This window comes from Mauremys mutica, chromosome 20, assembly GCF_020497125.1.
Source record: "Mauremys mutica isolate MM-2020 ecotype Southern chromosome 20, ASM2049712v1, whole genome shotgun sequence".
Taxonomy (NCBI): Eukaryota; Metazoa; Chordata; order Testudines; family Geoemydidae; genus Mauremys; species Mauremys mutica.
This window is the reverse complement of record NC_059091.1, coordinates 18607419-18632095: the sequence shown is the minus strand read 5'-3', so window position 1 is coordinate 18632095 and position 24677 is coordinate 18607419. Positions and strand designations below refer to the sequence as shown.

The 24677-nt window shown below is 54.5% G+C and overlaps 1 protein-coding gene across 4 annotated transcripts in view; it reads left to right on the top strand.

Annotated features, from left to right (window-relative positions):
- The window catches only part of LOC123353531 (cAMP-dependent protein kinase catalytic subunit alpha), a 49612-nt gene extending 26870 nt beyond the window's left edge, over positions 1-22742 (top strand). For 3 of the 4 annotated variants that reach the window (XM_044994661.1, XM_044994662.1, XM_044994660.1), the window contains exons 2-10: positions 11579-11640; positions 13112-13240; positions 13420-13518; positions 17074-17156; positions 17787-17913; positions 18158-18253; positions 18372-18494; positions 19671-19835; positions 20600-22742. In XM_044994661.1, the coding sequence (XP_044850596.1) occupies positions 11579-11640; positions 13112-13240; positions 13420-13518; positions 17074-17156; positions 17787-17913; positions 18158-18253; positions 18372-18494; positions 19671-19835; positions 20600-20725 (1010 nt within the window). In that variant the 3' untranslated portion in view covers positions 20726-22742. Of the gene's footprint in view, positions 1-2585; positions 3154-11578; positions 11641-13111; positions 13241-13419; positions 13519-17073; positions 17157-17786; positions 17914-18157; positions 18254-18371; positions 18495-19670; positions 19836-20599 lie in introns of those variants that run through there. The other variant, XM_044994663.1, reaches the window with a different exon arrangement.
- The last annotated feature ends 1935 nt before the right edge of the window (positions 22743-24677 follow it).

Below are 24677 nucleotides of genomic sequence, written 5' to 3'. Positions count from 1 at the left end.
CGGGGCTCTCTCCTGCTTTTAGCTTTGGCCCCTCCCCTCACACACATGGATCGGCTCCAGAGCTGTGTTTATTGAGTGTGGCATTAAATCTGGCCACTGGGAAATCGATCGGGGCTGCTGCTCCGTCAGCTTTCCAGGCCTGGGGCAAAAGTTCTGTCCTTCATCTGTTCTGCTGGTGGGCAGTGGGGGTGGGGCAGCGTGCGGGCAGCGGGATCGGAAACTCCAGGAGCTCCGCAGAGGATCCGGCGGTAGCCTGGCGCTCTCTGGATGGGGGATCCGGGCGGCGTTTGCCAAGGAGGGAAAGATCCTGGCAATATCCCAGCGTTGAGAAAGTCGGGCTTCTCCTCAGAAATGCAGGAGTGGGGGAGGGGGCGGGATGCCCAGCGCTGAGATTGCCAGCCCTTGGGTTGACTAGGCCAGGTGGCCACAGTGGCCAGCTCATGCTTCGTGATGTCGCCAGCCTCTAGCCAAGGAACTTGTAAGCACTTTTGTGAATGAACTCCGCCCCCCAGCACAATCCTCAGCCCCAGTTTACAGAGCTGGAAAATGACTTGGCTGTAGGGTGACCAGACAGCAAATGTGGAAAATCGGGATGGGGGTGGGGAGTAATAAGACCCTATATAAGAAAAAGACCCAAAAATCAGGACTGTCCCTATAAAATTGGGACATCTGGTCACCCTACTTGGCTGAACTCACACAGTCAGTCAGGCCTCCTGAGCGCTCCTGGCTTATGCAAAGCAATGTCAAGATGCCCCATTACCAAACTGGGCATTGGAGCAGGTCCCACAATAACCCTGACCAAATCCCAGCGCGGTTAAGGGTACGCCACCTCCTCTGAAGTCCATCTCCCAGCGTCTTGGATCCTTCACTGTTCTGCATCGCAATGTGCCTGTTAACCAGCTGCTGTCCCCACCCCAGAAGCAGCTGCATTTTGGTGCTGGGTGAGCAGTCCCCATGCAGCATTGCTGTGCGCTGTTGACCAGCTGTCACGACCCGCCTCTGAGGTGGCTGCCATGAGTCCCATGTGTCTATAATGAACATGTTCAGGGATGAGCCAGCGTATGAAGGAGAGGGGGCAGGAAGGGATTTCAAGTCATGTCTTTGACCTTCTCTCTTGGCATGAGGGTGCAGTTACATGCCCGGGGATGGCCAGGCAGAAGGAGGCATTTGGCTTTCTTGGAGGCCACTGGAGGTTTTAGCTACCCTGGCCCATGCTCCCTTGGGGGAGGAGGGGGGAGTGTAACCTAGTGTGCGTTGTGTGTCCCTGACCCATAGACACTGCGAGTCTGTTTCCACCCAGCTACAGAGCCTGGCTGTGATGAAAAGCTTTAAAGACTCCGTCCTTTAGCTCCACAGATCCCCGGTTCGATCCTTGGTGTTGACCAAAACAGTGGCTGTCACAGCCCCTTGGATTCCCTCTGGACCTGGCTAGCTTTGGTCTTGCGCTGGTCAAGGGCAGGTTTCTCAGGGCTAAGCCAGCTCCTGGGAGCCTTGGGGTGGGTCTTTGCTCCAGAGTTAGCCAGGCTGATCAGCCCCCTGGTAGCCTAGTCTGGGTCTGAGCAGCCGCCCGTTTGAGTAACTGTGTCCTCACTGGCGCTGTGCTTGTTCCGGCGGGAAATCGCAGGCTCTTTGCGCTGAGACGCTCAGATTCTTTCCCTGGCAATCGCGGGAGAACTTGTCTGCCCTGCAGGGGAATGGTGGGAAGGCATTGGGGGGACTGTTGGCACACACGGGTTTCGCCTCTGCAAAGTGGGTGGGTTCCAGCCTGAGTAACAGTGGAGCCTAACCCCAGCTAGGCCGGCTAGCACCTCCCAACCGGGGTCAGAGGCGTTTGTGTGTGGACAGTAGCGGGGTTACGTCCGGTGCCTTCCATGCCACTCCAGGCCAGAACTTAGGGGAGACCCCTAGTGGTGACACCAGGTATTGCCGGCTTGGCAGTGGCAAGCCAGAGAGAACCCTCCAGGGTGTGTCTGTGTCTGGATGGAGGATCCCTGTTTAACATCTCTGCTTTGTGGGGTGCCCTATAGAGGGGCATGAGCTGGTGAGTTAGAGCAGGAAAGGGGCAGGTGGCTTGGAGACAGGACTCCTGGGTTCTCTTCCCTGCACAAGGCAGGGAGGGTGGAGTATTGCTTAGCAAAGGAGGTGCAGAGAACCAGGATTCCTGGGTTCTGTTCCCCTTTTGCCACTGTCCTGCCATGGACCTTCAGCAAGATTCCTTTCCTCCTCTCTGCCTGTTTTCCCACCTGTAAACTGGGATTGGTCGCTTGCCGTGGGTGTTCTAACATGCTTTGAGATCCTCAGGATGGGAGGCTAGAGAAGGGCTTCCATAGGTCATGGGGGGATAAGGAGTTACAATATGGGTGGGGAGAGGAGTTGGGGGATCCTCTCTTCCTCCTCCAGTAGTGGATCAGGGCAGAGTCCAGATGCCCCAAGGGGTTGTGGGTGATGGGGTAAGAACCTAGTTAGAGCAGCGGGGGGGAGGAGGGGGGGGGAGCTGCAGTTGTTGTGTATAAATAGACCCCTGGAGCGTCGCTGCGTGAATATTGTCTCGCTTTATTTGCACTGCACCACATGATTGGCTCTGTCCCTGTCCTCCCCAACCCCGTCCCTGGGTGCGCGTCCTCGCGTCGAGAGCCCAGAACCCATGGAAGGGCTGGTGGCAGGCGCTGCTTTCCGGACCCAGCTGCCCCACTTACCAGGGCGGTGAAGGGACACTTTGGGGATTTGCCGTCGCCTCGTTGCTGCCTCCGTCCCCAGGCAGGTGGGATTGGCGGCGCTGGCAGATCCACCTCTAGCGGCAAACAGGAACCCAGGAGTCCGGCACAGATCCCCTGCGCCAAGGGAGCTTGAAGGCAGCTGTCACCAGAGGATCCGGGCAGCGTGATGGGGCCCCCCAGCCTGGCATAAACCCGGCCCCTCCGATGCAGCCGAGGGAGAGGTGGCGCCACAGACACGCCCTGGAGCTGCACTGGGCCCTGTGCTGGCTCGGGTCTCTCCTCGGCTCGCCAGAGAAGCCGGGGTCGAAGCAGAGGTCGTGTTTGCTCCTGCTGCCTGGGACAAAGTCCCCCCCGAGGCGCCAGGCCAGACCTCCCTCTCCACCTGCCATGACCTCCTAACCACAGCCGGCGGCCTCCCTGGGCCACAGCATGGATGGTAAGGGGGGGGCTTTTGGGGAGGGGATCCCAGGCAGGGTGTGTGGTCATCTCCCCTCCCTTAGTATCCCTGATGGCTTGAAGTGCCAGCGTCCGTCCCTTCCTTCCTCTCTGCAAAAGGGAGCTGATCGCTCCCGGGGGGCACATGGTGATCCTGACCCCCCCCATTCAGCTCTGCCGTGCTCCCTTCCTCCCAAACCACTGTCCCCCTGCTAGTCTGGGCCCAGGGCCTCTCCCCAGCAGAGACCAGTGGCTTGTGCTGGGCTTCGCACTTGCTCTGCGACCTGAGACACAATTCAACCCATGTCTCTTAGAGGCAGGAGGTGAATTCTCCTGTCACCCAGATTTTCCCTGCCCTCCTGGGTTGTGGCTCAGGGGAAATCGCAAGGCACAAGCCAGTTCTGGTCAGTGGTCGGCTCCTTTTGAGATCTGCTTAACCCATCTGTGAGTTTTACCCTCCGAGACCCGAACCCTCACCTCTACCTGCATCTGGTTACATTACGGTAGCTCTTAGGCCCTGACTGAGCTCAAGGCCCCATTGTGCAGGGCGCTGTACTACTGCTAGTCAGAGACAGTCCTTACCCTGAAGAGCAGAGTCTAAATAGACCTGAGTGGGGAGGGGAAACTGAGGCCTGGAGTGAGGCAGTGACTTGCCCAAGGTTAGAACGCTAGCCACTAGGCTGTGCTGCCAGTTTCTTCTAGCAGCCTGTGGTCTCTTTGGGGCAGGGAGCGTGGCTTCTGTCTGTACAGCGCCTAGCTCAATGGGGCGGGGCCTGGTGGGGACCTGTCGACGCCATCGAATCATAGGCTTGACATCATTGTAACCAATCCCCATGGGAGGTGAAAACCTGGCAGCTCGCTGCGCCCGGCGGCCATCCAGCAGGAGGATGTCAGGGTTCAGGGCTCCGTATCCCTGGCTCCCACAGCCACCTGGCCTGTCCACCCCGGTCACTGCAGTGAAGGTCTCAGTACTCAGCTCTCTTCCCCAGCCCGTGCGAGAGGCAGGACGGTCGTGCACTGGCCCCTGCTATTGTTAGCAGGGTGCTGGGTGTAACGTGGGCCGCGGGCGCCAGACCGGGTTGTATTAGATCTTCATTAGATCCTTCGCATCAGGAGCGGCCCTGGATCGCTTACGCTCCAGCCCCAACCCGTGCCCCCTTGGGCCTTTCCCCACTGGGCTCATTAAAGGAAATAAAACAGTTTGTTTTGGAAACCTGCTTGGTGCTCACCAGGGAGAGACGGGGAAGAGCTGGATTTAACCCTTCAGCCACCAGCACCGGAGGGATGGGGAGGGGGAGGAGGTGGATTCTCCTCCGTTCCATCCAGGGAAGATGGAGTTTACACTGCAGGAAATCGGGGTCTGGAGCAGCTGAGGGCATGAGATGGGCGGGACGCAGCTGGAATCGGAATAAGGCCCGGGGCTGCACTAGCCCCTCCGCCCATCCTGGTCAGGTGTCATCCCAGTGGAAACCCTCCCATGGCCAGCAGTGGCGTCCAATGCAGAACGCTAGTGGGGCTGAGGCAGGTTGCTAAGGTGCGTCTAATGGCCTGGGGGAATGGGCCTCAAAGGGCTTAAAATCTAAGTTGACGATGGCAGGTGATGATGCTGGGCTAAGAGGGAGGAAGGAGGAGAGTGGAACAAGCTCATGGAGGAGCTGTGAGCACGTTTGTTCCTATCGGACAATCGTCGCTGGGGCATGGGGCACGCAAGGACGGGATCTGTGTGCGTGTTAACCCTGGTGCCATTCTCCCTCCCTGAGTTTCCGCCTGTAGCTTCAGGGTGTCTTTGCTGTCGTACAGTGTCCTTAAACAGCTGCCCTGTTTCACCTCAGAGGTGGCTGCATTTTGGTGGTGGATGAAATGATCCTTTTAGTGACCATTTTTAAAGCACTTAGTATTGGCTGCTGTGGAAGCTTTTGCTGTCAGTTACACTCCAAATGGCAGGAGGAATGAGCCTGCCTTTAAATTCTGGCTGCGTTCCAAGGTGACCAGTCCCTGTAAACCTCTAATCTGCTCTTCACCATTAATGCCCTTTGTGCCTCTGGGGCGTGGTGAAATTAGATTAGTCGATTTCACTTTGTTTCTGATTTCTCCTGTGTTTATTTGCAAGGCTGGGGTCCCAAGGCTGGTTTTGAGAGCAGGGGCTTTAAAGATTTGTCAGACTAGCCCCCCTCCCCCAAATAGGGGGAAAATGGTGTTACGTTTTGTAACCCCGGCCTTCGTGCAACACAGTTGTTTTTCTTATGGACCTGGCCCTGATCCTGCAATGGGATTTCAGAAACAAGGCTGTTCTGTTCTCTCTAGGTTCTTATTCTGCTCTTATCACCCCAGTATCTGAATGCCTTCCAGTCGTTCATTAGGCGATGTGACTGCACATCTGTCACGTGGCTTGTTCTCTCCTCTTCTCCCTGGAAGAAGTGGAGTGTCTTGTTGTTTTAGAGGTTCTGGTAGGTCAAAGAAAGGCGTCTGGATTTGGGATGGTCTCTGATTCATGTGGCAGGTAGTTCCACAGTCTACAACCAGATCCTGAGAAAACTTCTGCACTGATGAACTTCACCATGGTGGTAGGTGCCATTGTACCAAGGAAGTAGAGTTATCAGCCATTATCTTTCTGCCAAAGTCGTACGCTCGTTTAGATCCCTCTTGGCGTAGGCCAGGGAGTGTCTTGAAAATGGGGACCGAGAATTTGAACTTGGTTTGAAAGGCAGAGGCTCTAAGGTGATGCATAAGGTTGGAAACTGCTACCCAGAAGCTGGCATGCATTAGGTTTCTGTAATCACAAAAGTTTGGTCTAAAACTTCTCATGTCTCTGAGGCTTTGGCTACACTTACACTTCAAAGCGCTGCCGCGGCAGCGCTTTGAAGCGCTAAGTGTAGTCAAAGCACCAGCGCTGGGAGAAAACTCTCCCAGCGCTGTCCGTACTCCACCTCCCTTTGGGGAATAACGGACAGCGCTGGGGCTCTGACTACACTGGCGCTTTGTAGCGCCGCAATTTGCAGCGCTGCAGAGGGTGTGTTTTCACACCCTGCTGCAGCGCTGCAAATTTGTAAGTGTAGCCAAGCCCTTAAAGAGCAGTCTGCCCTCTGATTAGGAGACTCAGCTCTCTTCCAGATCACTCTGATCTCTCCTAGTACAGGTCCCTAGAGCGCTGGTGCTGGGCCCTGCTGGGCTTTGAATCAGGCGCCGATTTCCCTTCCGCAGAGAATGGCTTTGTTAACCAGATCTGTGGTCCTAAGTGGTCGGACCTTCTCATGCATTTTCCTTTCTGTTTACTGGGGTTGATCCATGTCCCAGGTATTCGAATAATACCTCGTGCTGCTGCATCGGATGCAAGAGAACTGGATGCATTGTGATAAGCAAGAGCACAGTGTAGCGGTCAGAGTAAGGGATGGGAGTTGGGATTCCTGGCCCTGGGATGGAGAGTGGGATCTAGTGGTTAGAGCAGGGGCCCGAGAATCAGAACTCCTGGGTTCTATTCCCAGCTCTGAGAGAGGAGTGGGGTCTAGTGGTTAGAGGGGGCGGAGGCTGAGAGTCAGGATTCTTGGTCCTCTTCTCAATTCTTCCACTTCCTATGCAACAGTGGGCAAGGTCATGGCTCCCTGCCTCAGTTTCCCTGCCCATAAAAAAGGGATTAGTACCTGCCTCCTGGAAGGATTAAGGAGGTTAAGGTTTTGCTCAGTTCTTTGAAAGGTGGTACAAAAGATTAGTGGTATGAAAACATCATTAGCCAGCTATCCTCTGGTGTTTATCCTGGCGCAGGTCAGTGTGTTAGTCTATTGTGTAATTAGACCCAGTCAATTAGTTTCATATGCCAGATTCATGCCATCTGACAAAACTGACATGAATAGAAATGCGTTCATGGGTCTTTAAAGGGGCTCTCTCAGCTGAAAGGCCACTGAGCTGGAAAGGAACGGCTGCAAACCCCCAGGGTTATTAGAACGAGAGGATTCTAAAAATCCAGTTTGCCATTCACTGTTTACGAGTTACTGTCAATGGCGTACAGGTGCCTAAAGCCTATAAGCCCTGTGGGAAATGTTATCCTGTTCCCGCTATTGCTTTTGCATAGAAGGTGCTTGGGTACTAGGGAGCTGGGCATCCATACAAAACCCTGAGATAGGTAGGTCTGTCTGCTGAGCAAAGGAAATCCCAGAGGTATCAGCGTCACTCCTGCTTATAGTCGGTTTCACTCTAGGGTTCTCTGAGCTGCAAGAGGGGTGGGGGACCCTTCGTCTGTTTCAAGTGGGATATAGTTTAAAAATATTGGGACTATTTCAAGATTTGTTTTTAGAAGGCATTGGGGGGCTTAACCAAACTTACATTTTTGGAGGCCAAATTTGAATTGGCTGCTCATTGAATGGTCTTTTAATTACAGTAACCCCCAGAGATATTGGTTGCAACCGAGGACTCCTGGTGTCTGGGTTCTGTACAGACCTGAAATGAGCCAGTGTCTGCCCCAAAGAGCTTACAATGGAACTCCCAGAGCTTGCAATTGATTATACAGGGGGGATCCCCTAGAAATCAATGGGGCTTAGTGCCGGGGTCTGTCCATACCTCAACTGTGGGATTGGAGCCTCAGTTAAGCCTTCGCCCTGCCACAGTGCTGAGAACCTGCAGGATGGCATCTTACCCCTGCTGGCGAAGGAGAGAAACTGACCAGTGCAGAGGCACTGTGTACGTTCCTACCTCCCCTCACTGCCACAGTGTTTGGGCACTTTTCAGACCATGCCATAAGCAAGGTGACTCCCATCTGTCCCCTGCAGTTCAGTCTCTCACCGGGGGGGAGCTGTGTCTGCAGTGGAGGTGTTTGGTTTTGGTAGGGTCTGTTTTTATAGGCCTGTGCTGTGCTGTGTTTATAGTGGAGAAGGCTGGTCAGAGGAGGGCACACAGCACTGGGAGCAGGAGGTGGGGAAGTTCAAGATGATCCTTAGATCCTGTGGCAGGCAGTTCCACCATCTTGGACGGGCCCCCAAAGAAGCTCTGTCATCTCTCTCACAGACGAGCTTCACCCGGGTGGTAGAAAGTGCCATGGGACCGGAGGAGTGGGGCTGTCAGCCACAATCCCCATCCCAGGGCTTTCAGCTCTAGGGGTCCTGGGCCCAGGGCCTTGAAGAAAAAGAACGAGACTCTGAGATGAGACAGGCCCAAAAAGGGAACAAATTATTGGTGTTGAGGCTGGTGGTGCAGAGAAGATGCCTCCATCGCTGTCTGGGGCTGCCCCCAGTTCATGTAATTGAGCAGAGCCTCACAAGTCGTCCTTGACCGCCAGAAGAAGGCAGAATGGCTGATCTCCCCTCCCAAGGCATTGAGCTGGTGTGGATGCTGCCAGGGAAGAACAGTGGGGGAGGGGTGTCGCAGGTCAGGGCAACTGCACCTGTATTTGCCCCTCATGGTCCAGCCAGGGAAGCCACTTAGGCTTCTGGCTCCCAGTCATCACCTCTCTTAGGCGGAGACCTGCGTCTCTCTCCTCCCTGCCCGGGGGATTTCCAGGCTGCACAGCTCCCTGCCTACACTGTGAGTTCCCCAGCAAGTCAGACCCCCTCAGCCGGCCTGCTTTGCCCTCCTTCCTCAGAGGCTACAAACAGCCCAGTCTCCTGCGGGTATAAGGTACCACTGTTAGCAAGCACATGGAGTCTTAAGGTAAAAGCATTGCAGGGAAACCCTCTTAAAACCCAGCAAAGAACCAACGCGCCTGCTAATAAGCTTTCCAGAGATCTCCCGTTTCCAGCCAGGTAACTCACAGGCAGAGGGTTTCTCCTTGGGGAGCAGCTTCCAGCGGCTGAGGTTTTGCATAACCAGAGGCGTTACATTTGCACACCCCTCCCCCTAGAGATTTCCTGGGAAAGGTACTTAACGTTAAAAGGCCCCATAGTTCCAGATGGTCCCTCAAAGCCCATAACCCTTCCCTGGGTTTCCGTTGTAGACGTCGCATACAGTCCCGCAATAAAACATAACCGCCTGCCTTTGTAATGCAACGAACTCCTAAGCTACTTAAACTTAGTTCTGTAAGATCTGGCCAGGATAGTGCAGGAAATTGTCTTATCTGTCCTGTGTCCATGCAAGGATCCCCCTTCCCCCCCCCCACCCCCGGTGGCTGGGATTGATGGCGGGAGACAGGGCTTGAGAGCCAAGCCTGTTTCTATAAATAATCCAGAGAGAGTAGGAGACAAAGTGAAAGTCGGTCAGACAGACTGAGCCGCGGCTCCTGCGCGTGGCTGGGGGAAGCTGTTGTGAATTCACCCCCCTCTGTGGGGTTCCAGGGGAGATGGGGTGTGGGGATGAGTGGGTGAAGGGGGTGTGGGCAGGGGTAAGTAGCCAGCAAATAGCTGGTCCCCGGAACCGTTTCAGGGCTGCCCTGCCCTATCCTGTGGGATCAGGGGAATCCCCATAATCTTGGTCTCCTTCCCTCCGGCAGTGAATCAGTCACGTGTGTAGGATGTTGTGCTGCTTTGCTGGTGCATTTCAGACCCTCGCCTGGCCTATTTCTCAGCCCTTTCTTTAAGGCGGGCAGGACTGGATTGCGGTGGTGCTGGGTTTCCACAGAAGTGTTGCTATTTAGTGTTTCAAGTGGGGGGCTGGGAGCTAGGGCTGCTGGGGAGGGAGTGGGTTGTAGTGGTGAGAGTGGAGCGTTAGGGAGCTGACTCCTGGGTTGTGCATCCGTGACCCTAAGAACCACAGCGCCCGGATCTGGATCTAGGCTTTTAGCTTGTCCCCTCCCTGGCGTCTGAGCACCAGTGATCCCTGAGGGAGGAAATTAACTTTATACACCTCTGGTGTGGGGGAGACTTGCCTGTGATGGTGGGGGCAGGGGTGAGCTCTGGGTTCAAAGCCACCCCCTGCTGCTGCTCTGTGCTTGGCCTCGCTGCTGCAGCCATTCAAATCCCGTGGGCATCTCTTGCACTATTAAGAGCTGTGGGACTTGTCCCTGTTGGGCTCAGCGAGAAGCAGCAAAGATACAAGGGGCTCTCGGTACCAAATATCCCTCCAGATGCTGCAGATTGCTCCAATCCCCCTCCCTCCTCCCATGGTCCTGGGATCTGGCAGCAAGGAGCGGGAGCCCGGCTGGCGAAGGAAGGATCACCTGGTTGGGAGCCAGAGAGCAGGGCACTTGCTGTTCCCAGGCTGCTGCTGTGGAGGCTGCGGCTGGTTGTTTTAACCCCTCTGTGGACAAAGCCCAACTGGGGTTTGCGACTTTCACGGCTGCTTTCTGCAGCTGTGTGTGCGGAGCACCCCCTTGTGGGCTGTTGGTGTCATTGGCGCGTGCTGTCTGCATGTCTGAGAGAGGGCTACACCCAGGCATCTGCCCTTTGAGCTAAGGGAAATCTCCCCCTTCACCCGCTTTGCTGGCAGCAGTAGTAGATCCTGTGATCCACCTCTCTTAACATCATTTGGGAATTAAGAGAGTCCAGACATCTTAATCAAGTCCTCCCAGGTTTCTGCAATAAATTCTTCTATTCAAGCTAGTGAGTATTAGCAAGGAACTAGTATTCTTATACTTTTATTTCTGTATTTGCAATTCTGTGTTTTGCTATAGAATTTCTTTAAGTCTGTACTGTGATTGCTTTTACTGAGAAAGACGGGAGGGGGAATTCCCTCCAGAGATTGATAAGTTTAGACCCTGTATATTGTTCCACCTTGGTTACAGAGACAGTGACTTTCTTTTTTATTTTTAATAAATTCTTTTCTATTAAGGACTTGGTTGGTCTTTCCTTGGGTGGATTCTCAGGGAAAGAGAAGGGGGAGGAATCCCTCTGTAGTTAGATCCCGGTGTCTCTCCTAGGAAAAGGGAGGGGGGAGGAAGCAGGGGGAATGGTTTGTTTCTCCTGGGTGTAAGAACTCCATGGATCTGGGGCTCTTGGGATCCCCAAGGATTTTGGGGAAGGACCGTGTCCCAATCCACGTTCCTGATTGGGTGGTGGCAGCTTTTACTAGATCTAAACTAGGATTTTTAGTTTACAGGGAAACCAGTGCAGGTCCCCATTTTAGAACCCAACAGCTCTAAGTGGGGGTGTATGAGTGTCTCCTTGTGAGGGGCCGGTTGTGTCTTGCGGGGTGTGGTACAGGCACCCCGAGTGGCATGTTCAGCGGGGGGGTAGAGGCACAAGTGCCCCCCCTTTGGTAGGCTCTGGGAGCTGCATCAGCCCTCCCTGAAGGGGCTGTTCGGTGAGTCCAGGGGCAGGCCCGGGGGTGGGGGTGTGGCGGGAGCGCCGTCGTGTGGACCTCTCTAGCCAATCCCGAGCTGAGCCACCCTTTGTGGCCAATCAGGCACCGCCAACCTGCTGATACGCTTAAAATCCCCGTCCCCTTTTGTGACTGCATGCCTCTTCGCCGAGCGGGGCGGGCGGGCTGAAAGCGGAGCTCTGTCCACCAGGCTGGGTGCCCCACCTCTCCTGACTCCTCACGCTGCTGCCTTTCTGTTCCCCTTACAGTGAAGGAGTTCCTAGCCAAAGCCAAAGAAGACTTCCTGAAGAAATGGGAGAACCCCTCCCAGGTACTGTGTCCCAACCCAGATCTCCCCCCCACCCCCACCCCCACCCCACAATCAAGGCCTCTGCAGCCCCAGGCTGATTACTCTACAATCACCCCCTGGATCTCTTTCCCCATCGCTGAGCCTCCTTGCCAAACAGCCTCCACTGAGGGCCTGGGGTTATTTTTGTTCCTGGGGGGCAGGACTGAGTGCTCTTCTCCCCCCCCCACCCCAATCCCCCAATCTGCCCTCTGGTAACTGGAGGGCCAAGAACAATGGAGGTTCAACTCCTCTCTGCTGGGGGAGGGGGACACCAACCATGTGGGACTTCTCCTGATCCAGCCCGTCTCCCCCTCCCCCATCCTCCTCCCAAGGCTCCAGCGTGGTTGTCCAGCCCAGCCCCACATTGGCTCCCGGGGGGTTGTGCTAACAGGGACCCTGTTCAAAGGGCCTCCATTTGCTGCCCTGTGCTTGGGTGCAGTGCCTCAGTTTGTAGGTGCCAGAAAAGCTTTTGGGGTCAGCCCTGGGTCTGTCCTCACTGGAAATCCCGTCCGGGCTGGTTCTGGGTAATTCCTGAGGCAGAGCTGCTGGTCCCTCTGCAGCACTGTCACTTTGCCAGTCCTCCCACACACTCTGTGTCATTAATGCCATAGCACAGATGGGAAACGGAGGCCCAGAGGGGAAAGGGACTTGGTCAAGGGTATAGGAAGCTGGTGGCGGAACTAGGAAGGGATCTTTTGACTCCTAGTCTCCTGTCCTCTGACCACTACACTTCACTCCCTCTCCTCACAGACCGAGGGCTAGAACCCAGCAGTCCTGACTCCCAACCCCTCCTCCACCTCTAACCCACCAGCCCCCACTGAATGGAGCTGGGCGGGTCGCCCATCTGGAACTGGAGTTTGGTTCTGCCCAAGGAGCAGGGAATCCCTAGTCTGTGTCTCATTCTAAATGTAGCGTTTTCCTTTGCCGCCCTCTGGTGGTGAAATGTGAAATACTTCTTCATATCAATTATGAGGGGGTAGCCGTGTTAGTCTGTATCCACAAAAACAACATGGCGTCCGGTGGCACCTTAAAGACTAACATTTATTTGGGCATAAGCTTTCATGGGTAAAAAACCCCTCACTTCTTCAGCTGCATGGAGTGAAAGTTACAGATGCAGGCATTATATAATGACCCATGAAGAGAAGGGAGGATCTCCCAAGTGGAGAACCAGTGTTGACAGGACCAATTCTTCATATCAATCTTCTCAAGAAGAACCCCAATGCAGTGCTAGGGAGTGGAGGGTTCAGTAGGGGGCGCTCTCCCATCACAGTCAGTGCTGACCCTGGAGGGGCTGCCTTTCTGGTGAGCTATAAAAACTGAAGCTCTGACCCCTTCATGGTCATTAAAGACCCCTCCAGTCGTGCAGTGCAAATCCTACTGTCCCGGGCAGGGTCCTTCCTGATGCCCACAGGACCAGTCTGGCCCCACATCAGGTTTGTTTTCCCCCCTCCAGAACACGGCCAGTTTGGATCAGTTTGATCGAATCAAGACCCTGGGCACGGGCTCATTTGGGAGGGTGATGCTGGTGAAACATAAAGAGACCGGGAATCACTATGCCATGAAGATCCTGGATAAACAGAAGGTGAGACGCTGGGGGCTGCCATGGAGATCTGGCCTGGGGCCGTGGAATCCCCAGTGCGGGGGAGGGATTTGGAGCTGAATCCTGCGTGGGGATGCAGGAGATGGGAGTGTGTGGGAGGCGCAGGGGGTGCTGCGCCAGTAGAGGAAGATCTGATGTTGCTATTTCCTTTTCCCTCCCAGGTAGTGAAGCTGAAACAAATTGAGCACACCCTGAATGAGAAACGGATCCTCCAGGCCGTCAACTTTCCATTCCTCGTCAAACTAGAGTATTCTTTCAAGGTAGGTGTCCTTCACTTGCCAGCCCGGCCCTGGGCTGTGTCTCCCCTCTGACTCCCACAATCCCCTCGATTCTTTTCCTATTTAAAACCAAAGCTGTGCTGAAGGGGCGGAAGGGCACAGTCTGCGTTTCTTATATGCTGAGAACAAACATTCCTGGCGTGAGGTCTGGGATCAGGTTTGGAGCTAAGAAAAATCAGTTTGGATCATTCCCCTTTTTCAGTCTCTTCTGTTCTGCTTTTAACTCCAGGTTTTGAACAGTGGTTCTCCCTCCCCGGTCAGTTGTGCTTTCGTTCCTAGTCAGTTTCAGTTTTCAGCTCCCTTGCGCTGACCCTAGGGCATGAGGCCTGGCTTGCGGGGGAGTCTCAGAGGAAGTCCTAACTTCATACACAGTTGGCTTTGTGGAGACTTTGAAACCATCACGTGGGATCGTTTCCTCCTGATGGGAGTTTCTATGAAAGCTAAATTTCAGGCCCCTGTGTGTAGTGGGGAGAGCAAAGATAGTTGTGCCTTTGAGCTCCACAGCATCCCCTGTGGCTGGCCTGATTAAAGAGGGGCTGGCTCTGAAGGGAGACCTGTCTCCTCCTCTGTCAGCCTGAGGTTAGTGGGTTGTAGTGACGAAGAGTTATCAGCTTAGAGGAGGCTGCAGGATAAATCGCAATGGAAATGTCACCCCTGCTCTGCGCCGTGCAGCTCTCAGGTGACATAGTAGCAGTGTGGCCAGCGGCTGCTGTTACACAGGCTGGCTCGCTGAGCCAATCAATTCTCCTATGACAGTGTAAAATAAATCCCTGAATCCATGGGTGTAAATGTGGGAGAACTTTGTTGAAATCAATGCGACTGGTCTGGATTTACCCCGCTGAGCCAGGAGTCTGGCCTGGTACGTGCTGACTGGGCCCCATCAAGGTACCACTAGGGTGTTGGGGCCTGTTTAGTTGGTAGAGGGTCAGGAAGGCCCATGTCACACAGACCGGAACTGCCTGAGCAGGGAGACCAAGGATGGGCTGAGCTCCCTTCATCCCCTTAGAGACAGCAAGGTTCAGGCTTCGTTCCCCTTACGCTCTAGGGCACCCACCTTTACCCTGCTCCTGGGGCTCAAGGCGTAACCCTCTTAATTTAAGCGCCTGCCTCACCCTTCGTGGGCTCAGGGCATCACCTCACAGTCTGTGGGTTTGCAGGGTCTTTTCCTAGTGAAAGAGCCTCACACAGAAATATCCTTAACCTCTGTTTCTTAACAGTTACTGTCACGGACTCACAGGTCATGCCCACTCTTGGCCCCGTGGAGTCCCTGGGGGGAACCCCCTTCAGTGAGACAGCCCTTCTCGGGGGTCCACTTTCTCTCGGGGGTTAAGCCCCTCCAGCTCCTGGAACCGCACCTCTCTGAGGCATAGCACACCTGTCTCTCGCCATTGGTCCCCTTAGGGAGTCCACTCGCTGTGGACCCCCAGGGCCTCCACTCCCAGAGGGAATAATGCAACCCTGTTCTCTAGACCGGAGCAACTCTCATCCAGCGTAAAACAGGAGGGTTTATTGAGCGTCTGAACACAGCCTAGGAAACTCTCAGAGCCCTCAGGCCTGGCCTCCCTCAGCACAACACATCCAGTTCTCCCCTGTATCCAGGTGGGCTCTGCCTGCTTCCTCTCTCCAGCCCAGAGCCCCCCTGCTTCCCAGCTGGGCCTCCGATATCACCTCCCCCAAGCCTCGCCTCTGTCCATTGTCTTCTCTCCAGGTAAACAGGGTCGCCTGGGCCGCCTCTCCTCTCTTCTGGCCTCTGGCTGGAACCACCTGTTCAGGTCACCAGGGTCCTCTCTTCCCAGCCCATTGTCCTCCCACTGGCCAGAACCAGCTGTGACGCCCGAGCTGGGCCTCCTGGTCAGCAGGTCACCAGTCGCTGGAGTGTCCATTCTCCAGGTCATTGGCCGAGGTCCCAAGTTCCATCCCCGGTCCTCTGTAACAACAAACTCCCTCTCCCATCACCTTGTTAAACCAGTAACACCCAGGGAAACTGTGTCCCACCCCCTCTGCATGCAAACCATTGAAAAAACCAAGGAAACCCCCCACTTCATCACTTCATTCAGAACAGAATACAGGCGCTACTCATACAATGCCCATCATTCCCAGTAAGGCAGACGAACTTTCCCTGCTGGCCAGTCAGGATCAGGATCAGGTTGTCCTGGGACTCCAGCTTCTGCACGGTGTCATTGGCAGGGTGTTGAGGTCTGGCAGGGCTGATGCTGGGCTGTGTCCTGGAGTTGGTTCCCCAAAACTTCCTTTTGAACCCCAGTTTATACAGTGAAACTTGAGTCCTGCTTAGCTCCACCTTAACCAATCATTTTACAGAAGTATTACAAACTAATTCTCTGACCAATCGGAACATAGTGTGAAACAATTCTTTACCCAGTCGTACCCCATGACCTTTGTTGATGTGCAGCTGGCAAAATTAGTTATGTAACACAAACAATCAAAGACCCAGACAGATAAACAATCGAGAAGTGGGGACCAGCAAGGGAAAACAATCAGGAAGTAGAGATTTCACACCCGCACTGCTACTAAGTGATTCCTTGGAGCATCCTAAGATCTGTTTCTTTGCCTGGTGATGCTGGGCACTATTAGGACAGGAGCCTTCTTACCAGCCCGGTATCACACTGTCCTGAGATCATGTAGGTGGAATGTGAGGATGTGACTTTCTGCTTCTTGGCTCCTGCTCTCCTAATCTGGCTGCAGAAAAAGGCCCCCGACCGTACAGCATGGGGTGCTCAGCCCTGCCCCGCCTGGACCCTCTCTCCAGGGCTAGCTGGAAATTGACCCTGGGCTCGAGGGCAGGGGCAGTGGTCTCTGCTGGCGCGTGTGCGGGTGCTTAGTGCTCATGGTCTCATCACTGAGCCGGGTAGGGTCTCCCTAGCGGAATGGCTTTGTTGGGCTCAGCGCAGCTAGTTTGGAGGCTGCTCTTTGACTCTGCAGCCACGAGGGAGGATGAAGCCAGCCTGGTCCATTTCACACTCTGCTTTTGAGACGTTTCACTTCCTGCTTCTGCTCTTTTGGGGTGTCCGACCCGGCGGCAGGTTGGGTTTCCCCTTTGATCATAGACGTCGCAGCTGAGAAATCCCTCTTGGGCCTGCCCGTCCCTGCCCCTAGGCCAGAGGTGTGGGGAGGGGTTGGATCTTCTAGGGCTCTAGCACTAAATACTCCAAGCAAATAGAGCTCGTGCCCTCTCATTAGTGAGTCTCTTCCCCAGGCGCGTCTGTGCAGCAACTCCCACTGCAGGTGTGTGCTTGGGACCTTCGGCACCACAGCGCAGCCCCTCTGGCCCTTGAGCTAAAGGAGTAACAGCAGCAGCTGGCGGCAGTAGTAGGCTGTTATCTCCCAGACAACGGGTGCACTGCATTGTGTGCTGTGTGGAAGCCAGGCCAGTGCATCAGGCTCCCTTGAGACATGTTAACACCCTGAAAGGGATGGGCTAATAATGGAGCATGGGTGTGGGGAGCAGTTTCATCCTGGTGTTGCAGGCGCTGATGGGGGGGCCCCCTTGCACTCCGTTGCTGCTGCATTTCCTTCTAGGATAACTCCAATCTGTACATGGTGATGGAATACATCCCGGGCGGGGAGATGTTCTCCCACCTACGGCGGATCGGGAGGTTCAGGTGAGCATTGCCACCGGAGCCGATGTTGGGACCAGTGTCCCTAATGGTTAGAGCTGGGTGACGGTTAGACTCCTGGGATGTATCCCTGGCTCAGGCAGGGCAGTTGGATCTAGCCCTTAGAGCAGAGGGAGTGGGAGTCGGGACTCCTGCGTCCTATTCCTGCCTCTGCCATTCACTCCTTGTGGGAAGTGGGGAGAATCACTCTGTGCCACAGTTTCCACAGCTGTAAATTTGGGATTTAGTTCAGTAGAGAACTAGACCTTTTATCCACTAGCAGCATCTGCAGCGACACTGGCATTGATCCTCATGGTGCAGGGCATGACCTGATCCCCAGCTGGGCTGGTCAGGAAGGGAATCCCCATGGGGAGGGCTGCTGAGGTCTTCTGCCAGCACTAGCCACAGTCAGTGGCCAGGGATGCCAGGGCTAGATGGGGCCATGGGTGTGTGTGTTGGGGATAGGGGAGAGCTGCTGGTCTGGGAGGGGCTTGCCCTGGGTTGCCAGGCTGGATGGAATTAGGGATCTATAAGGAAGGTGAAGGTGGGGGCGGCAGGGGGCCGAGGGTGCTGGGCTGGCTGAGAGGGGGCGGATCTGGCCCGGGATGCCCACGTTCTCCTCCCACCTCATTGCAGTGAACCTCACGCCCGGTTCTATGCTGCTCAGATCGTCCTCACCTTTGAGTATCTGCACTCGCTGGATCTCATCTACCGAGACCTGAAGCCAGAGAATCTCTTGATAGATCAGCAGGGCTACATAGAGGTGAGGCTGCCGCCCCTCCCCCACACTCCTTCCCTTCCCCATCCCAGTGCTGGCTCCTGACTCCCTGCGGTGATCTCCTCCCTGCCCAAGTCTCTCTCTGCTGCCATCCCCTTCCCAAAGCCAAGACACCCCCAGAAACGTGACACGGCCAGAATACATCAATCATCTGCTCCCCCCCTTCCCTTCCTGCTGTCACAGCCTCCAGACTGATCCAGCTTCTCCCCTCTCTGTGTTTTGGCTCCAGGTGACGGATTTTGGTTTTGCCAAGCGGGTGAAAGGCCGAACCTGGACTCTGTGTGGGACCCCAGAATACCTGGCCCCCGAGATCATCCTCAGCAAGGTGAGCTAGGGAGGTCCTGTCCGTTGCCTGATCTGTAGCTGATCCCTGGCCACCAGGTGGTTCCCCCCACCCCCCAAATGTTCGGTGCGTAACCCTGGGGCCTGCTTTCCCCGGGCAGGGTTATAACAAGGCTGTGGACTGGTGGGCCCTGGGCGTCCTCATCTACGAGATGGCAGCTGGTTACCCCCCGTTCTTCGCAGACCAGCCCATTCAGATCTACGAGAAGATCGTTTCTGGCAAGGTATTTGGGCTGGGGGAGGGGACACTTGTGTGATATTTTTTGGGGGGTTCCCCAGCTAAAGAGGGGTGCCAAGTCTCAACGACTGATCAGAGTGATGCTCACATGCTGCGCCCCTGACATGCTCATGCCCTCCCATGCTCCCCCAATCCCCAACACGTGGGCATCCTCGCTGTCATGTACACCATTCCCCCTGCACCCCAACACACAGACCCTCCCTTGCCACGTACCCGTTCTCCAACACATGGACATCGTCCCCATTGTGTCCCCCACACATGGACCCTCCCTCACCACATACCCCTATTTCCCCAACACATGGACTCCGTCCCCGACCCCACCACCACTGTGCCCCCTGTAACTCTCATGGGGACTCCTGGAACAGGTGCCTTTGGTTTTCGTATACACTGTTGAGTTGCAAAACCCTCCACAACCCTGCTATGTTGCAAGACTAAACATTCCTTAAACACATCAGTCATCTCCAGGCACTGGTAGAGCACTCATCGCCATAGTAACCAAGAGCCCATAATATTCCTCTGCCCACCCCAGCGCCTTCTCGCCAGGGATCTCCAAGCACTCGTGTGGGACACGGTCAGCTTTAAACCTAGTGGGGAACTCAACAGGCTTGGGTTCTGTTCCTGGTTCTCCTACCAGCCTCCTGAGTGACCTTGGGCAAGTCATGTCTCCCTGTGCCTCGGTTTCCCCTTATGTAAAATAAGGGGGTGCGGCAGCCCTGCTTTGAGATCTGTGGAGGAAAAATGCTCAATAAGAGCTGGGCGGGCTGCTGCTAATTAACCATTTCAGCTCCTGTGTCAGTCCTCAGTAGTGCCCCCACTTCTCATCCACTCATTGTCCTGGAGTGTTTTTAAAGGGCTTGTTATTTATTATTAGATGTATTACGATAGTGCCTACAAGCCCCAGTCATGGATCAGGACCCCATTGTGCTAGGTGATGTACATATTAGGTGTATTATGGTAATGCCTAGGCGCCCCAGGCATAGCCCAGGATCCCCTCTGCTAGGGACTGTACATTACTAGATGTATTACAGTAGTGCCTCAGCAGCCAGGCATAGCCCAGGACCCCTCTGTGCTAGGGGCTGTACATTATTAGGTGTATCTATGAATCTAGCCACGAGGGCAGGGCAGGTAAAAGCCAGACCTCTGTCTCTCCTCCACACCCCAGGTCCGGTTCCCGTCTCACTTCAGCTCAGACCTGAAGGACCTGCTCCGGAACCTGCTGCAGGTGGACCTCACCAAACGCTTTGGCAACCTCAAGAACGGGGTCAACGACATTAAGAACCACAAGTGGTTTGCTACCACCGACTGGATCGCCGTCTACCAGAGGAAGGTAGGAGGGCGGCGGTGGGTGGCTACGGGCAGAGGAGAGCCTGGGTAACTTCCACATGCGTGCAGCCTCCGTCATCAGGAACTGAACCTGGGATCATCAGTGCCCAGGCCTCTAGAAGCGCATTGGTTACTGGGACTCTGTAGCAGGATGTTGTGGCTGGGTCCAGCCACTAGGGGGAGATATGCTCACCCAGCATTGGTTTAAAGTAGGGAGTCCTCAGTTACCTGTTTGTAACATGGTGGCAAAAGCATGGTCCTGTCCCCACCCCCTGAGGATAACAGCCTACTACTGCTGCTGCGAGCTAATGGCGTTGTTCCTCTAGCTCAGGTGGGAGAGGGCTGTGCTGAAGGTCCTGATTAAAACCCTACTGATGATGCAAGTGGGGGATCCAAGGGGCTCATGACCCCCTGCCCTTCCCTGATTGCAAAGTGAGAGGCGGGAGTTCTGGGTAGATAAACGGGGGCTTGAGGAGGCGCTGACCCTGCATCCCTCACCTGGTTGCTGAGGGGCCCGATCCTGTATCCCTTAAGCGTGCTGGGGGCCCTGATTCTGGGCTCCTAAGCGGGGTCACGGTCTCCCCCTTCCATGATTGCAAAGTGTGAGGGTTTCTGGCTGGATGTGGGGGAGGGGTCTGATCCTTGCCTGCCTTGTTACAAAGTTGGGGCCTGATCGTGCGCCCCTAGCAGACCGAGGAGTGGGGTGGGGGGGATACAAATGTTGATCCCTCACCTCGTCCCCAACCTCCCGCTCCCCTCCCTTTGCAGGTGGAAGCTCCCTTTATACCAAAGTGCAAAGGCCCTGGCGACACGAGTAACTTCGACGACTATGAGGAGGAGGAGATCCGGGTCTCGATCACTGAGAAGTGCGCCAAGGAGTTTGCTGAGTTCTAGGGCCAGCAGCCGCCCCACCGGGAGGGCGCGTGCAGAGCAGGTGGGGGCGGGGTTGGATTTGATCAGCAGAAAGACCAGAGTTCCTTGCCTGTGTGTTTTATTTTTGTGGGCGGGGGGGTAGGGATTTGCCTGGATCTGGTTTGGGGGGGGGAGCAGAAGACCCCTTATTCTAAACCTGTACTAAGTAAACGATAGTAGAGAAGGGCAGGAGTCTAAATTCTCCCATGCGCACCCCTGATCCCCCCCCACTTGCACATGCTTCCCCCCCCGCCATCACAAGCCTGCAGCCCCACCCCAGCAGCTCTCCTCATCCCCCCCTCACCTGGGGTTTAAACAGATTTCCCCACACACACACACTCAGCTCCCACTGGTTACTTTCCACCCCCTCACTGATCCGGTTACCCCCACACTGCCTCTCAGTCCACACGTGCGGCACCCCCACAATCCTGGCCGGCTTTAGTGGTGGCTTTTAGTTTTTGAAGGAGGGGGCGTGGGGCGTATTTTGCCATCAAATTCCCCCCAGATCTTCATGGCTATTTGCAAAGGCTTCTGGGAGCAGGGTATGGAGCAAAGATGCCCCAATACCCACTGACATGACAGATCAATATCCTGGCATCCAGAATAGCTTTGAATCCCCCCAGCCTCCCCCAGGGGGAGACAAAATCCCCCCCGCCACTCTGGAAAGAGGAAGGAGGGAAATCTTGTCTCATTTTATAAACTTGGAGGTGGGGCTCCTTTTTTTTTTTAATTAAAAATAAATAAGTAAAATAAACTTTATTTTCCGTTAGGGAACGCGGAGGGGGAGGGGTAAGAGGTTTTAAAGATCCAGGCGTGGGGCTGGGCTGGGCTAATTTACCCTAGATCAGCCCCTGCCATCCCCAGTGACACCTCCCTTCCCCTCCCCCCCCACGGTGCCAGGAATTTTAACTCTCCAAGCTTTGAATGTGTCCAGGTTTTAGCAAGGAAAAAGCCGTTTTTTTCAGGTAGAAACTGACAGTATTTCCCCACCCCCGCAGCTCTCTGCGGGGTGTCTGGTTTGGGGGTATCTTACACTGGCGGGGGGAGATCTGGGGGTCGGTTACGGGCTGGAATGGAGGTGCTGGGAGAGGGAATGTCCCCAGTGGGTTCTGGATTTTTAGCTCCCTTTGGAAATAAAATGCTGCCTTTCGAATCTGGGCTATGAATGTGAGCAGCCCCCCCACCCCTTCTTTGGCCTGTCCTCTTGTGTGTCGGGGCGGGGGTTGCAGGTAGGCTCTGGTTCTGGGGCACTTTGGTTATTTTCCCCCAGGTCAGTGGGGGCTTATACACTCTTCTCCCTCCCCCCGTAGGCCAAATGGTGCCCTGCAGAAATAGCCTTAAAGAATTTTCTGGTGGGGGGGGGGGAAGGGTTCCCCTTACCCACAATCCTCCTGGGGCTCCATTCTGCACCTCTGATTTTATGCTCTTGATTTACATTTTAAGATGACAAGGCAGGAGGAGAAACCAGAAAGTGGGGGAGGGCGGGCAGGAACACAGGATCCCAACTAGGCCCTGATCTCCCCCCTCCCCACACTCCTAACGGCCCCCCCAGGGAGCGACCCCATTAGATCTGTGGTCAGGTTGGAGGGGCGTTAAAGCATGATTAGCCCCTCCAATGAGAGATCAGCTGGGGTGGGGGCTGATACCTAGCCATGATCCTGCTTTATTGAAGGGGGAAGGTGCGTGGGGGGGGGGCTCTTGTTCTATTCATTTACTCTTCCTCCTGTCTGATTCTTAACATATCCTCCCCACCCCCAGTGCAGTGCATCCGTGTGGTGCTCCTGTTCTAAGCCCCGCAGCCTGTCTCCCACTGTGTGTATTCACCAGCCGGTTGAATTTCCTGTTTCTCTCGGGGGCGGAGGTGTGTGAGCTTCTTTTGGTTTCATAGATAAATTATATATATTATAAATACATGAGCGCTGTCCGGAGCGGAGAGGGGGAGCCCTGTGGCTAGGCCTCCCCGCAAATCCCCCTTTTCCATAAAGAAGCGAGAGTCCCATCTAGAGGGTGAGGATATCATCTGCCCCGCCCCGGGAAACACATCTGTGTCCTCCAACAACACTTGTTTCACTGGAAAAAACAAAACAACCCCCCCCACCACCCCCACTTCCTCTTTAACAGTGTGCTTTGTTGTAAACATATTTGAAACAATTACCAATAAAGTTTTGTTTAAAAAAAAAATCAGACTGGCATGTGGCTGTTCAGCTCTAGGGGACAGTTGTCGTTGCTGTGATGAGTCGGGAGCTGTTCCTCTCCCCGGAGGCCCAAGGAGTTCAGGGATGTGGGTTCGGGGGGGTCGGCGACTGCCATAAACGGTACCTGAACTCGCCTGGAGTTGAAAGCCCAAAGAGACGAGTGTCCGCACTTAAATGGGGAGGTGGCATCTGGTCGATGGATAAACGGGCATCGCAAGCAGCAGCGGAGAAGTTATTTTATCGCTGTATCTGGTGGGCGGGGGGGGCGACAGCTGCTGGAATGCCATGGCCAGGGCTGGTGCCCACAATTTGATAAGGAAGGTGAAAAATTGGAGAGGGGCAGAGAGCTGCCATGAGAACAATTAAATGGGGGGAGAAACCTGCCTTATGTTGAGACGCAAGCGAAGGTTAAGGGGTGCCGTGATCCCTGTCTCGAAGTGCCTAGGGGAATAATGAGCTAGTCCCGCTAGCAGACAAGGGTCTAAGAAAAGCCAGTGGCTGGAAGCTGAAACTAGAAACATTCAGACTGGGGAAAAAGGGCAGATTTTTAACTGGGATTTGATTAGCCATTGGAACAATTCACCAAGCATCATGGTGGATTCTTCATCACTGACAGTGTTTAAATTGAGATGGGAGGTTTTTCTAAACGATTTGCTCCAATTCCAACAGGAGTTAATTCAGGGAAGTCCTGTGGCCTGTGTTACGCAGGTCAGACAAGGTGCTCACCATGGTCCTGTCTGAATTGATAATCTAGCTACTTATGAGGCCGGGGCAGGAGAGGTGAACAGCCAGGCTGACCCCGGTGTGCAGGAATGCAGTGCGCTAGCAGCGGGGGGATTGCCAGAAGCAGAATATTTCCATCTAAATGTGGATATGTGCGCCCCTTCCTTATTGCAGGGAAACTCCTTCCATGTGTGTGAATCTGCTTCCAAAGGGGATCAGGTAATGAGACGCCAGCTAATTCCTGGTGTCGGGGGAGAGAGCGGAAACCCCTGGTAATGAAAGGAATAAAATGTAAGTGATGAGCCCTTCTGTACAGCCCCTTGCACAAGGGGGTTCCAAGTGCGATCGGGCTGGAAACTGATTGTGTTTTGTGAAAGAATTGGAGGGTTTAAAATTTGTTCCCATTCTGCATTGGAGTGAGTCAGAGCAGGACCTTGAACCTGGGTCTTCCACAGCAGAGGTGAGTGCCCAAACCACTGGGTTACTGGAGGGAGGATGTCTCCTTTTGACCTGAGAAACCTTCATTGAAACCAATCTGTCCTTGAAAAGTTTTGTTGTGTATAAATCCCCATTTTCTGGCAATAAAACTCCCGCCCAGCTCTGCCTCTGGCTGCCACTGCCTGTACACAGGCTGCAATTTTTTAATGTAACCTTCATATTGTTACTTGTAGCAACCTTTGTGCTTTGGGCATGAGGCTGACACTATTTGTGTGGGGGGATTTTTTTCTTCTTAAAGTACCAGTCACCAAATCATGCGAGTTTAATTAAAAAGCAATCAAGCCTTGTCTGCATGGGGAAATTTGACTGGAGTCGCTATGTGCTACTGTAGCTCTTCCAGTTAATTTCCTCAGGTGGAAAAACCCTCCCTGTCTTGCCCTCTTCACTGCAGAGAAAAGCTTGAACCAGGTGACCTTTTAAAAGTCCCCATAGTAGAAAGTGAATAAAAACACCCTGCCAGGTATTTATAAAATCTCATGATTTTGAAGCCAATCTCAAGATTTGGTTGAGGCCCATCA